Source organism: Lycium ferocissimum, chromosome 3 (assembly GCF_029784015.1).
Source record: "Lycium ferocissimum isolate CSIRO_LF1 chromosome 3, AGI_CSIRO_Lferr_CH_V1, whole genome shotgun sequence".
Taxonomy (NCBI): domain Eukaryota; kingdom Viridiplantae; phylum Streptophyta; class Magnoliopsida; order Solanales; family Solanaceae; genus Lycium; species Lycium ferocissimum.
The window spans coordinates 23,108,199-23,120,994 of record NC_081344.1 but is presented as its reverse complement, the minus strand read 5'-3'; the positions used below and the strand labels follow the sequence as shown (position 1 = coordinate 23,120,994).

The window sequence follows — 12,796 nt, the reverse complement described above, 5'->3', positions numbered from 1 at the left end:
ATTATGACAAAGAATCTAATGAACATAGAAGTTAACCTGATAAGGAAGTTGTAGTTGCCAAGTAGTATAAGTACTACCTATCATCAACATAATACCGGATAACTCTATCACTAATGCCTAGGGGCAACCCTTTGGTGCAAGTCATGCTTTGTAATGGTCAAATCAAGAAATCGACCACTCCAGGCAATGCAACAAAGGTGTAACTTAATATGCTTTCTCCAAATGGTGCTGCTACAGTAAGGAATTTTGTGGTGTTACCATGTCTTTTTCGCGATTAAGCCGAATTTTCATGTGCGCGAGGCCACTCTCTTATTCTAGCCCATTTATCAACCCAATAAAGGATTTTTTATTATAAAGTGGAAAGGACTTTCCACCATCTATGAGGGATATTTTGCATTCTACAAGTAAGAGACAAAATAACATACAAGAAACTTTGACTTTGCATTACCAACAAAGAAATTAATCTACATAATACTCACACTAGTAAAGTCAAATGGTACAAAAATACCAGGACTTGGAACTCTAGCACAATAATATTAACTCTAGTACAAAAATATGATAGGTACTAGATATGCAATAACATGATTACAATACCGAACAAAAGATTGAACAATCACACACATGAATAGCCAACATAAGAGGAAGCTGCGAAAGTAGAAGCATACTGCTACATTGGACAGTTGTATCCCTAGCACTTGATTAAGGCTTCTTGGGCACTTGTGGTACTTCGGGCTTTGGCAGAGTTGGGAGTTCAGGCTTGGGAATCACAGGAAGCTCTGGCTTCGGCAAACTTGGGAACTCGGGCTTGGGCAGAGTAGGCATTTCAGGCTTTGGCAATGTTGGCAACTCGGGTTTTGGCAGTGTTGGGAGTTCAGGCTTAGGAATTTGTGGAAGTTCAGGCTTTGGCAAAGTTGGTAGCTCGGGCTTAGGCAAGGTTGGGATTTCAGGAAGTGGTGGAAATTTAGGCAAGGTTGTCTCAAGGAGGTTTCGTGCATCGGTTTGAATCGATGACAAGCATACGACAAATAACAAGAAAAAACATGAATTTTGGTGGTAAGCCATGGTTGTAGAGTATATATGACAAGTGCTACAGAGAAGGTCAAAGCCAAGTGTTTTGTGCTTGAATGGATTATGTCTCAGGCTTCTTTCTGACAAGTTTATATAAACATTTGGATGAGGAGAACAGTTAGGAAATATGGCTTTGGTTGGTAAGAAAAAATGAGTTAGTTCAACTTCTCAAGAATACTATGACCAGATACAAAAATATTATTGCGTTATAATCAAGACATTTCTAATGTCCATCCAATTGGTACCAATAAAAGCTCACCCTGATCAAATTCAATATTTTAGAGCTCTAGTTTTTACTTCATTGAAATAACATGTTAATGCAACATAAAAAGAAAAGCCCCCGTAAATCATGGAGTTAGATCTAGGGCAAGTTACACATTTGGCCGATAATTACATTTGCTAGTCAAATATACGAAAAATATATACTAATATGTATCAAAAATGCATATATAATTATTTAAATTTCCTAAAGTGCCAAAGAAAGGTCATAACTTAATCGTTCATTTTTTTAATTTGACTATTAGAGGCAATGCGAGTAAATTAATCACATAAGTTGAGATTAGTGAAAGTTTACCTCTTTTTATTACACAGTAGCCATATTTTCACCTCTAAATTGAGAAATCCGTTTGTCCATGAGAATTATTCACTTTTTTCCGTAATATTTTTTTAGTTTTTTCACTTTATGGTGTTTGACCATAAAATTTTTAAATACAACTGAAGTTGTATTTGGAATTTGAAAAACAACAAAACTTGTTTTTCACTTTTTTCACTTTCAATACATTCAAACAACCAAATATTCTTTGTAAAAACTATAACCAAACATAACTCCATCTTCAACTCTAACTCCAAAATACCAAATAAAGTGAAAAATATTTGGTTTTCATGGCCAAACACCTACTTAATGAGTACCTTTCTTTTTCATATAGTACTAGTATACGTACCCGCGCGATGCGCGGTCAGTTGGTACGTGTAATCATGAATATACAGGTTTATTGAACATTTTTAAGATTCAGTTTGTTGTATAATAATGTTACAAAGCTCACATGAGAGAATGTTAGCATATTTAGCACCTCGACATGTTACAATACTTAATACTTACAATTTGTTAACAATACTATAATTTTTTTAAATACTTTTTATTTTTCTTGTTCCATATTTATTGTGTTTGCATTTTTAATTACTTTATCATATGATTATTTATTACGTTTTCCCTTATGTCCTTGCCTATCACGCCTCTTTTAATATAATATAAATAATCATTTTGTACTCCTTAACAATATTTATTGCAACATTTCACTTTTATCACACAAGAAAAAAAAGAACATTAATGAATTAATATAATGTCTATGAAGAAAAGATACCCTACTTGCTTACTTTCTCTCTTACGATCGATTACTTATCAACCTACACATTGCTTAAATTATTGAATGTTCAAAGGTTCAAAAGTGCAATCGCAAAAGCGGATACAATATATCCAAAGTTTTGATTTAATTTCTATTATTAGATTAACTAGAAAGTTAAACTATTTGATCATGAACTCGATAAGAAGGCTAACGACAAGGAAAATTCTTTTCCCCCCAACTTAAATTATGTAGTAATCTTGTGTTATGTGCAATAACATTTATAGGTTTATTAATGAATCATTATAATTTTTTAATAATTGGTTCATAAGTTACTCATAGATTCCAGGCTAAGATTACCAAGCAATATATTATTGTATTGATTTTCTATATGTAATTTAAATGGATTCTTGAAGGTTACCAAATATATATAAGTTACCAATTATTTATATTATATATTAAAGCAAACTAATTATAAAAAGTTATTATTTTATTTAAATCTAATAATAATTTTTATCGTACCTCTTAATATATTTAAAGTGATAAATATGAACTATGAAAATTAATTATCTATATAATAAAATTTTAGCGACATCGTTGAAGTAAAACCTAATTCTGAATTTTATACTGAAATTCGAAATAATAATCAATTCCCATATATATATATATATATATGAAATATGAACAGTAAAGGACATAATTTTTAACTTTAATTGGTTAAGATAGCAAAAATAGTTTTTATCTGTGAAAACTATTATCTTTAATTAAAATTCAAGAAAAAGTTATCTTTCAATTCATGTTAAAAAATTTACTCACGTTTCATGTCAAATTAAGTCAAATAATTAAGTCTTATCTTTATATATTTTATAGTGAAACATCTACAGAAAATTCATTTGTTATTATAAAATCTATCAATAATTTATAACAGATCAAGAGTTTCTAAAGGTAGAGATTCTGTAAGCTGGCACGTAGCCGTACACTATAGGAGTAACTTTTAATAAAATTAAAAAGCTCCTAGTGAAACACAACATTTATTGCTCTAATGAATAATTCAGTTAGCTCGTTAATAACACTCTCTGCTACACAAAATATTTGCACACTAAGTTGTGTAATTTTTAGTTTATACTTGTGTTAAAATCTTTACAAAAATGACATCCACATGAACACTTATAATAATGAAATAAACAAACTAAATTTGATATAAGTTCAATAAATTCCACTTATCGGGACATTTTTCTCTAATAGGGCATACCGAAAACTTTCCTACTTTTTGTTCCAAAATAAAAAATAGAACTTAGTCGAGTTAATAAAGTCAATAAAACTCCATCTCTATAAACCGCGTCTTGAATATGTTTGAAATTTGGCATTTGTGCCAAATGCAATTAATATTACCTACGGAAACCTCTTTAGCGTACATATATAAAGCCTTTCTAATTCTATATATAGTTCGAATAAAATTAGGATAAATGTGGATTGCTTCATATGCGAATGTCTACAAAACAAAGTATGCAACAGCCCAAAAATTATACTATGTGCGGAGTAAAAGATCAAGTTATAACTTTCAATAGAACAAAAGAAAAAAAGAAACGTAAAAAGTAGATAAACAAATATGAGTCATGAAGTACAAAGATGGTGCCTTTTTGGCAAGATTTAGATATGAAAAAAGGTGTCCTCAAAAAAGATAGAATTAAAGCATTGTCTCAATCTTAGGAGCGGCTAACAGCTTGCATAAATTCAGCTACACATCAAAATATTGGCAGGATTACCCGATCGTATTACTTCATAGCTATGGCATTACTACAAAGATGACTCCTTCCGTTGTAATATTCTACGCCCATCTTGTACACACATAATATATTCACAATCATTCGTTACACTAAATAATTTAGTAAAACTCCTTTATATATTTGGGTTCTCCATTTTCCTTGTTGATTTTTCAAATATTCCTTTCACTTTCGTGAGATATTTGTATACATCAAATCTATGAAAACTTCTGATTCCTTAATTATATTTGTGACAAAAGATAAATATAATATTAACTGTAGACACTAAAAAAGAATTTTTTTTCACAAAAAAAGTTAAATTAAGCATGAACAATATACCTTGACAATTATTCTGAGAAATTAGATGTGCATGACCTATAATATTTTTACCCATTGTAAAGATCATATTACTCCATAAGATATAAGCATATGAAAACTATAATAGTTTATTTACTTGAAATATAATTAGTTTTGTCTTTAAATTACTAAAGCTATAAGTCTTTTGTCGGTCTGGATGACTATCTTGACAACTATTACTCATCATATAAATCGTCGTAAGTCATAACTGCTTATGGAACATCGTCCATTGATACACCTGAACATCGTAAGAGAAGCGTGCCGAGCGTGTCTTACGACGATTTGGGCATACACGAGTATACCCCGACGTCGTCATGAGCTCCGACACTACCAGGCGGGACGATCGAAGCTGCCGTTGGTGATGATTTTACGGCTTTCATGGATGTTCAACTCTGGGTGGGAGAACGGGTTGGGCACTTTAGGCTGCCGTCGGCCATTTGACTCCATTGAGCATTACATGCGGTATCATCGGATCACACGCCGATTGATCGGCGGCCCGGCTTTGCGTCTCCCTAGGGATGTAGGATAATCGAGACTCACGGCAAGATGATGCGAGGCATTGGTAAGTTTATCGTATTTAGATTTATTTAATCGCATTGAATGTTACGTTTTAAAAAATAACTTTTTTGTTTGTTGAACACAAATGCAGCTGGTGGTCGTACAGCGTTTATGCATGTTGGGGTTAGAGCATATGCCTTACCCTGGGCTTGCGGCGGAGATGGTACGGATATCGGAGGATGGTATCGGCGAGCGGGGGGGGGGGGCGCGGGGAGGGGCACGTTCCCGAGAGGCGGTTATCGAGGGCGGCGCCGGGGAGGAGGGCAGGGTGCTCTAGAGGAGGGCGGCGTGGCGCGAGGACGGGTCTCTTGCGGGGGCAGCCGTGCGCGCGTGGGCCCGCGGTCTTTGCTACCGGAGGGACACGGTGGTGGAGGACACCATACGGTAGATGAGGCGGATGAGGCCGATCATGTCCGGAGGGCGTTCACGGTCTGGTCCGTCGCGGCCGTTCCGGGCGGTGGCGACTCACACTGGGGACTCGCTACGTTTACGCGGCGCTTTTTGCGAGATACCCGAGGTCATCGTCACGGTAGGGCAGAATGCATACATGGAGGAGCGTGATAACGTTGATTGGGCGGCGGCTACGCACTTCATTGGGCGATGAGCGGCGTGAGGAATTTAGAGGGACCCAGGATTCTTGACTTCGATGAGTTTTTGATCCCGATTAGTATTTAAAATGCTTATTTGTTCATTTAAATTATTTATTTAAATATATATATGTTACTCATTATTTAGTAATATTTTATATTTTAGGATTCGGCGCCAGCGGGTCCACCAGAGCCACCCACTCAGGCGTTTTCTCATGGGTCTGTCGAGCCAGCGGTGTCTTCCTATATGACCACTGAGCCACAAGTAAGCTTTTTATTAAAATTTCTTTTATTCAACATAAGGTCAATATTTAATATATATATTTGATTATTTAAAGTACTTATTTTAAATATGTATATTACTTATTATTTCGTTATTTTGATGTTTTAGGATTCGGCGCCGGTGGGTCACGGGAGCGACCCATTCAGAGCATTCTCGTCGGACTCGAGGCAGAGGTGTCTTCTCGTGAGACTACCGAGGCGCGTGTAAGTTTTTTACTTAAAACTACTTTTATTCAATATAAGGTATATATTTATTTAATTTTTATAACCTTTACTTGGACTTCGAACAGCATCTCGTCCAGGAGACTACCTCATATTCACCACCACACCCATCTGAGGAGCCTACAGACTCATCTCAGGAGCCTACTCAGGCGCCCGTTGACACACAGGTTTGATTAAATAAATAACGTTAAAGTATTCAATATAAATAAGAAATGATACTAATTATTATATACTTTTGAGGTTCATCCTTCGGCGCCTGAGGTGGCGACTCCCGACGAGGAAGAGGTCGAGTTTCCAGACCTAGCTCAGCCTGAGGTTCTGAGCGTGCCAGCGGGAACAGATCCCAAGAAAAAGCACGTTCTAGTCAAGGGCACACGGGCCAGGGGAAGAGGAGATGATCATGACTTGGAGCGCCCGGTTATTAAGAGGAAGAAGAACGATGGAGACGATGGCGAGGGCGGTGGGGATGGCATGAGCCTTAGGCCTAGGGATAGTCTCCGGCATACTACATGTGGGACCCATCCTCGATAGTGTATATACATTAGTGTTATACAATTTATCGTAAATATTATATATTTTTTGCATATTTATACATATTACACATCCTAAATTGATTAAAAAAAAAAAAAAAGGTGACACGTTCGAAATAAAGTTAAGCATTAATTTAAAAATAAGACGAAACCCTAAAAGATAAATAACGTAAAGCTAATGACTACAAGTCTTCAAAAAAAAAAGGGACTTCGAGCACTTTTCAACCGCTAAAACGACAATCCAAAGTATTGCGTATTCTTTATGTATTGAGCCTATCTTATTAATTGTACAAATATAAGTAGGGTTCTATATAAAATATTGAAGTTCCGGAGTCTCAAAGCATGATTAATATACGGCTAAACTACGTAAAAAGGAGTGAAAATGTAAGTTGGAAAATGGCGGACTACTATAGCGCAGTAAAATAATGCGCTATACATAAAACCCAACTATCTATAGCGCAGTAAAATACTGCGCTAAAGCACTTAACGGTACCGTTACGGTTAAGTGCTTTAGCGCAGCGCTAAAGGTACTTTTGTAACTATTTTTTTTGTTGGGGTATTTTGTTTCAAACAATTTTTTTTTAAGGCATTTTTGTTCCGGACTCTGGGGTGGAATTTTATGAATGGACAAATACGCCGTGCTATTTTCAAAATTTCGAAAACATACCTCAACAAGTTCCCGCTTGAACAAAGCCCCTCCTTTTTCTTTTATGTTTTTGGCTGAGCTTCAAAGCCTCTCTATCAGTGCCCAAAGAAAACCCTAAACTAATGATTTCCACTGTGATATGTTTCTGATAAAAGGTAGCACTTCATTTATGTGTCTAATTAATTGATAATAGCATCATATATCTGTGAAATGCTGTATTATCTAGATCTTTCTCATGTACATTTGCTTCACAATTGCTGTACAAATGCCTTGTTGTTGTTCTATGTGTCTTCAATTCAATGTCTTTTCTTGATTTGGACAATCGATTCGTGGGTGTCCTGTAAAGTTCTTCAAGATTTCTTCATTATCAAATTAGTTGATAATAGCATCATATATCTTTGAAATGTTATATTATCTAGATCTTTCTCATGTACAATTCCAGTGTCTTTTGCTTCACAATTGCTGTACAAATGCCTTGTTGTCAATCGATTAGTGGGTGTCCAGTAAAGGGTTGTTAAACGTCAAGATTTTCTTCATTGTGCAATCTTGTTTTTCTGATTGATATGGTGGTCTGAATAATAAAATAAAAAAGGTGATACGAATGATGAGAAGTTCGTTTTCTTTTTCCTTTTTGTAACCTTGTTTGGATGGTTGTTAGATATCGTTTCATAATGCATCGTATTATATTGTATTGTTTTGATAAAAGGTAACACTTCATTTATGTGTCAAATTAGTTGATCGTTGTATCATTTATGTGTGAAGTGCTGTATTATTTAGATCATTCTCATGTGCATGTGCAGTGTCTTTTGTTTCACAATTGCTATAGAAATGTCTTGTTGTTCTCTGTATCTTCGATTAATATCGACCCTTTTCTCGATTTGGTCAATCGATTAGTGGTTGTCCTGTAAAGTTTTGTTAAACCTCAAGAGTTTCTTCATCATCAAGTAAGTTGATAATGGTATCATATATCTGTGAAATGTTATATGATGTAGTTCTTTCTCATGCACATTTGCAGTGTCTTTTGCTTCACAGTTGCTGTAGAAATAATGCCTTGTTGTTCTCTGTATCTTCGATTTAATATCGACCCTTTTCTCGATTTGGTCAATCGATTCGTGGGTGTCCTGTAAAGTTTTGTTAAACCTCAAGATTTTCTTCATTATGCAATCTTGTTTTCCTGATTGATATGGTGGTCTGAGTAATAAAAGAGAAAAGGTGAAAAACAAATGATAATGATCATGAAAAGTTTTTTTTTTTTTTTTTCATTTTGGTAAGAGTAGTGATTATTCAGACAAATTTGTCCGGGTGTAGAAATAGTCAAACCATTATAGGGTGTGTTTGGTACGGAAAATGTTTCCCACAGAAAATAAGTGATTTTCCAACTCATTTTCTTGTGTTCGGTATGCAAGTTGGAAAATGTCATTTTAAGAGCATTTGCATATTTTCAAAGCAAACTATTATGCGATTTTTGAATTTGAGGTGCAACTTTTGATGGTGGGGGTAGGTGGGGGTGGGGGGTTTTGGGGCGGGTATGTGGGGGTAGGGGGTAGGGGTGGTGGGTGGGGGAGGAAGGTAAGGGGTGGATTGGGTCAATTTGTAAGGAAAACATTTTCTCCTATTTGAGGAAAATATTTTTCAAGATATTTAATGCAACCAAATAAGGAAAAATAGTAAAACATTTTCTGTCATACCAAATACAGTATACCCTATGAGTTCTTCTGAATTTAATAGTCAAACTATTAAATGGACCTGAATAGGGAAGAAATGTTAGATTCATACTGCTGACTTCAATTTGACAGTTTGATAGACGGGGGTTAATTGCTTATGTCTTCGTTTGTCTATTTCTTGTTTAATAGCACACTATTAATCCTATTATGTGTAATGATTGAGTGAGCCAGATTCTGTTAAGCATTGATACTGTTAGTGATTGATAATTTCTCTAGGAAGAGTGTTCATAGATGGTAAAATATCTTAGTTTGTTGTTCAACCGTTTTCTATACTCTGATATGATTCAATCATATTATCTTTTATCCTTTCAGCTAAAGCATTCATGTGAAGGGAAAACAACAGAATTTATGGAACTTTGGTTACCAAGTGTGAACTGTTGTGTTTGCGCATCAGAAAAATCATCATCAACATAAGAAGCTACACAGATGGACAAAGTTTATGAGGAGCTAGATGTTGTTAAAGGCGAGGTAGAAAAGCTCAGAGAAGAATGCCGGACCAAAACAGTGCTGACGGAGAGTTTGAGGGAAGCCCACATTAACACATTAGCAAAACTTGAAGAAGCTAAGTTGGAGATTGGTAGACAGGCAAATGACCTATTTGTTAAATCTGAGGAAATATTTGAGGTCAAGAAACTCTATGATGACATCAAGTCCAATATACATGAGAAAGAATCATGTCTCCAGAATCTTAGCTCTTCTCATGAGAAACTGCAACTAGATTATGGCGAGAAAATTGGGAAGTTGGAAGTACAAAACAAGGATTTGGTGTTGTCTTTGGATGAAGCTACATCCAAAATTCAAGATTTGGAAATGCAGATTTGTGCAAGTAATAAAGAAATCAATGCTGTTAAGCAACTCATGTCAGTTAGGCAGGAAATCTGCATTGAATCAGAACTAAAAACACTGGCATCCAAAGATCTGAAAGATGGAGATGGCATTATCCAGAAACTTGATGAAGAAAATAGGATTGCAAAAGATCAGCTGAAATGGAAGAGTGAACAGTTTAGACACCTCGAAGAAGCTCACAAAAGGATTCATGATCAGTTCAAAAACAGTAAGGTTGAGTGGGGACAGGAAAAGTCAGCAATGCTTGAAGAGATCTCTTCATTGCAAGCAAGGTTGGATTCTCAGACCCGAATCTCTGAAGACCTCGAAAGCCAATTGAGGATGTGTAACCAAGCTTTAGCTCATCAAGAAAGCAGAAGAAGAATTCTGGAAATTGAATTGTCTGAGTTCCGATCTCAATTCGATGATATCTCTTTAGAGTGCCAAGAAGCAAACTCAAAGCTTGAGAACTTGACCATCAAGAGGGATGAAGAAATTGGAGAGTTAAGAAACTTACTCCGAACGAAAGAGACAGTGTTCAAGGATATAAAATGCAAAAGTATGCAGCTTGAACAGGAAAATCAAGATTTACGTGGATCTCTCAAAGAGCTTCAAGAGGCACAACTCCAGGATGCTGCTTCCACTTCTGCACTTAAGAAACTGCGAAGCAATTTCCAGGATTTGAAGCAATTACACAAGAAATGTTCCTTAAACCTCAAAGAGAAGGAAGCTGAATGGAGCTCTCAGATAGGAAAAGTGACAGAAGATGTGAAAAGATGCATGTCTGAATTAAAAGGTAAAGAAAAACACATTGAAGAGCTTGAAATGGAGCTGGAAGATTGCCGTGATGCATGTGATGTTCTTAATGGAGAGATATCTGTGTTAATCACGGTTTTAAAATCAGAATTTCATACCGCTAGCAAGGAGCTCTCTAGAGCCAACACGGAACTAGAACCGAATAGCAAAAAATTAGTACATCAGAAGAGTGAACAAGAAACCCTTTTAGAGGCAGAACTGAGTGAGTACAAAAAGATGCTGGAAGAGTCATCTGATTGCCAAGTTCACCTCAGGGAACAAGTCCTGCAATTGGTTAATGCTTTAAAAGATGCTTCTGATGCTTCAGAAGAAGCTAAAGCTGACCTGGCCAAAGCAAGGGCAGAAGTCAAAGAAAGCAAACTTGAACTAGACAAGTGGAAAGCTGAAGCAGGAAATCTTAAAGACGGCCTTGAAGAGAGCTGGTATGTCCAAAAGCAAGAGAAGGACAGCTTACTTGGGATCTTGAAGGAGAGAGAAGCCAAAATAAATGAGCTACAACAACAGATTACAGAACTCGAGTTGAAGATTGTTGAAAGAACAGAGGCAGTGGAAGCTTTAAATCAGGAGAAGCTACAATACAATCAAATTGCAGAAGGCAAGGATAACACCATAGAAATTCTTCAAACTAAGATTTCTTGCTTGGAGCAAGAGTTGGCTGATAACGACCTTCAGAATAAGCAAACACAATCAGATGCCCGAAAGGCTTTTGATCAGGAGAAGGAGAGCCTCTTGCTGATTGTGACAGAGAGAGACAGGAAAATACAAGATCTTCTTGAACAGGCCAAAGATTTGAAGGAAGATATGGCATGTAAAGAAGTTGCTTTTACAGCTTTGGTGACGGCTGAGAGTTCAAAAACACTTGAGATTAAAGAGAAAAACATGGTGATTGCCGAGTCAGAGGTGAAATTAAGTGATACACATCAGAAATTGGAACTTCTAAATAAATCCTTGTCTGATTCAAGACAGAAGGAGGAGGAGCTGGAAACATTGTTGCAAGCAAGTAAAAAGGAATTGGAAGAGCTGAACGCTCATTTTGGCAATGAACGGATGCACTTAGAGGCCCGAATTCAGGAACTTGAATCCCAGAAAAATGATGTGGTTGAAGAAAATAATAAACTCTCAGTTGATAGGGAAGGATTACTGGTGCAAATGCAAGGAATCCATGTAAGAGTAAGTGAATTATGCTGTGAAGATGTTGATCTTGTAAGACATTTGGAAAAAATATTGGAGGAAGAAAAAGAGCAGCTACTTGGTAATTTAGGGAGAGGCCACCATTCTAGAACTCCTTTTTCAACTGCCAAAACTGGAACTGATGAAAGAACTCCATTAATAGAGCTCAACCGTTAGGCTGATTGTATAACGGGGAACAGTTTTATACTCCAAACACAAACTTTTGTAGAGTTCTCCAAGATCTGCAGTATACTCCAAACACAAACTTTTGCAGAGTTCTCCAAAATCGATTGCAATCAGATGAGAAAATACATGTTTGACAGGATTTTGGAACTTTCTATATTTTGTTGTATGGGTGGTAGTTTTACAATATTCTTCCCAATGTAATCAATGATTCTTCATTTGTTGCAAAAACAAATATGCTATAACTGTATATCGGTTCCATGAGTTTAATAGCCTGTTTGGTGAAGCTTCTAGAATCTACTTGTTTTGAAAAGTGTCCCTAAATACTTGTCAAAAAAAAGTATTTTTGGATGTAGCAATTTATGTTTGGCTAACCATTTTTGAAAGTATTTTGTCAACATTAGGGCAGCAATTTGCTTGGCCCAGATTCAAAAAGTTCTTCCACCAAAAAACTGTTTTTTTAGCTTCTGCAAAGCAGCTTATGCTACTGCTTAAAGGTACTCAGTGTTCCCTAAAAGTGTGACCAAACACAGAAGCTATCTAAAAATAAACATTTGTTATAGAAAAATAAGCATTTTTGGCATATCAGAAGCTTGACCAAATAGGCTATAACTCGTGCTTCCTTTTCCCAAAAAAAGATTGGTTAATGCAAGCCTTACTACTTACATTTTTACATAATCTAGTTGAGAACAATCTTACAGCTATTAGGGGTTGTTTGCAGGAGG

At 36.0% G+C, this 12,796-nt stretch overlaps 2 protein-coding genes across 2 annotated transcripts; one reads left to right on the top strand and one right to left on the bottom strand.

Moving 5' to 3' along the window:
* Window positions 1–675: 675 nt before the first annotated feature.
* LOC132051045 (protein PELPK1-like) lies at window positions 676–1,146 on the bottom strand. Its single transcript, XM_059442351.1, has one exon. The coding sequence runs from the start codon at window positions 1,060–1,062 to the stop codon at window positions 700–702; it is 363 nt and encodes a 120-aa protein (XP_059298334.1). The 5' UTR covers window positions 1,063–1,146; the 3' UTR covers window positions 676–699.
* Window positions 1,147–7,318: 6,172 nt separating this feature from the next.
* On the top strand, window positions 7,319–12,742 carry LOC132050054 (uncharacterized protein At4g38062-like). The gene is made up of 2 exons (XM_059441087.1): window positions 7,319–7,508; window positions 9,390–12,742. Exon 2 carries the CDS (start codon window positions 9,504–9,506, stop codon window positions 12,063–12,065), a length of 2,562 nt encoding a protein of 853 aa, XP_059297070.1. The 5' UTR covers window positions 7,319–7,508; window positions 9,390–9,503; the 3' UTR covers window positions 12,066–12,742.
* The last annotated feature ends 54 nt before the right edge of the window (window positions 12,743–12,796 follow it).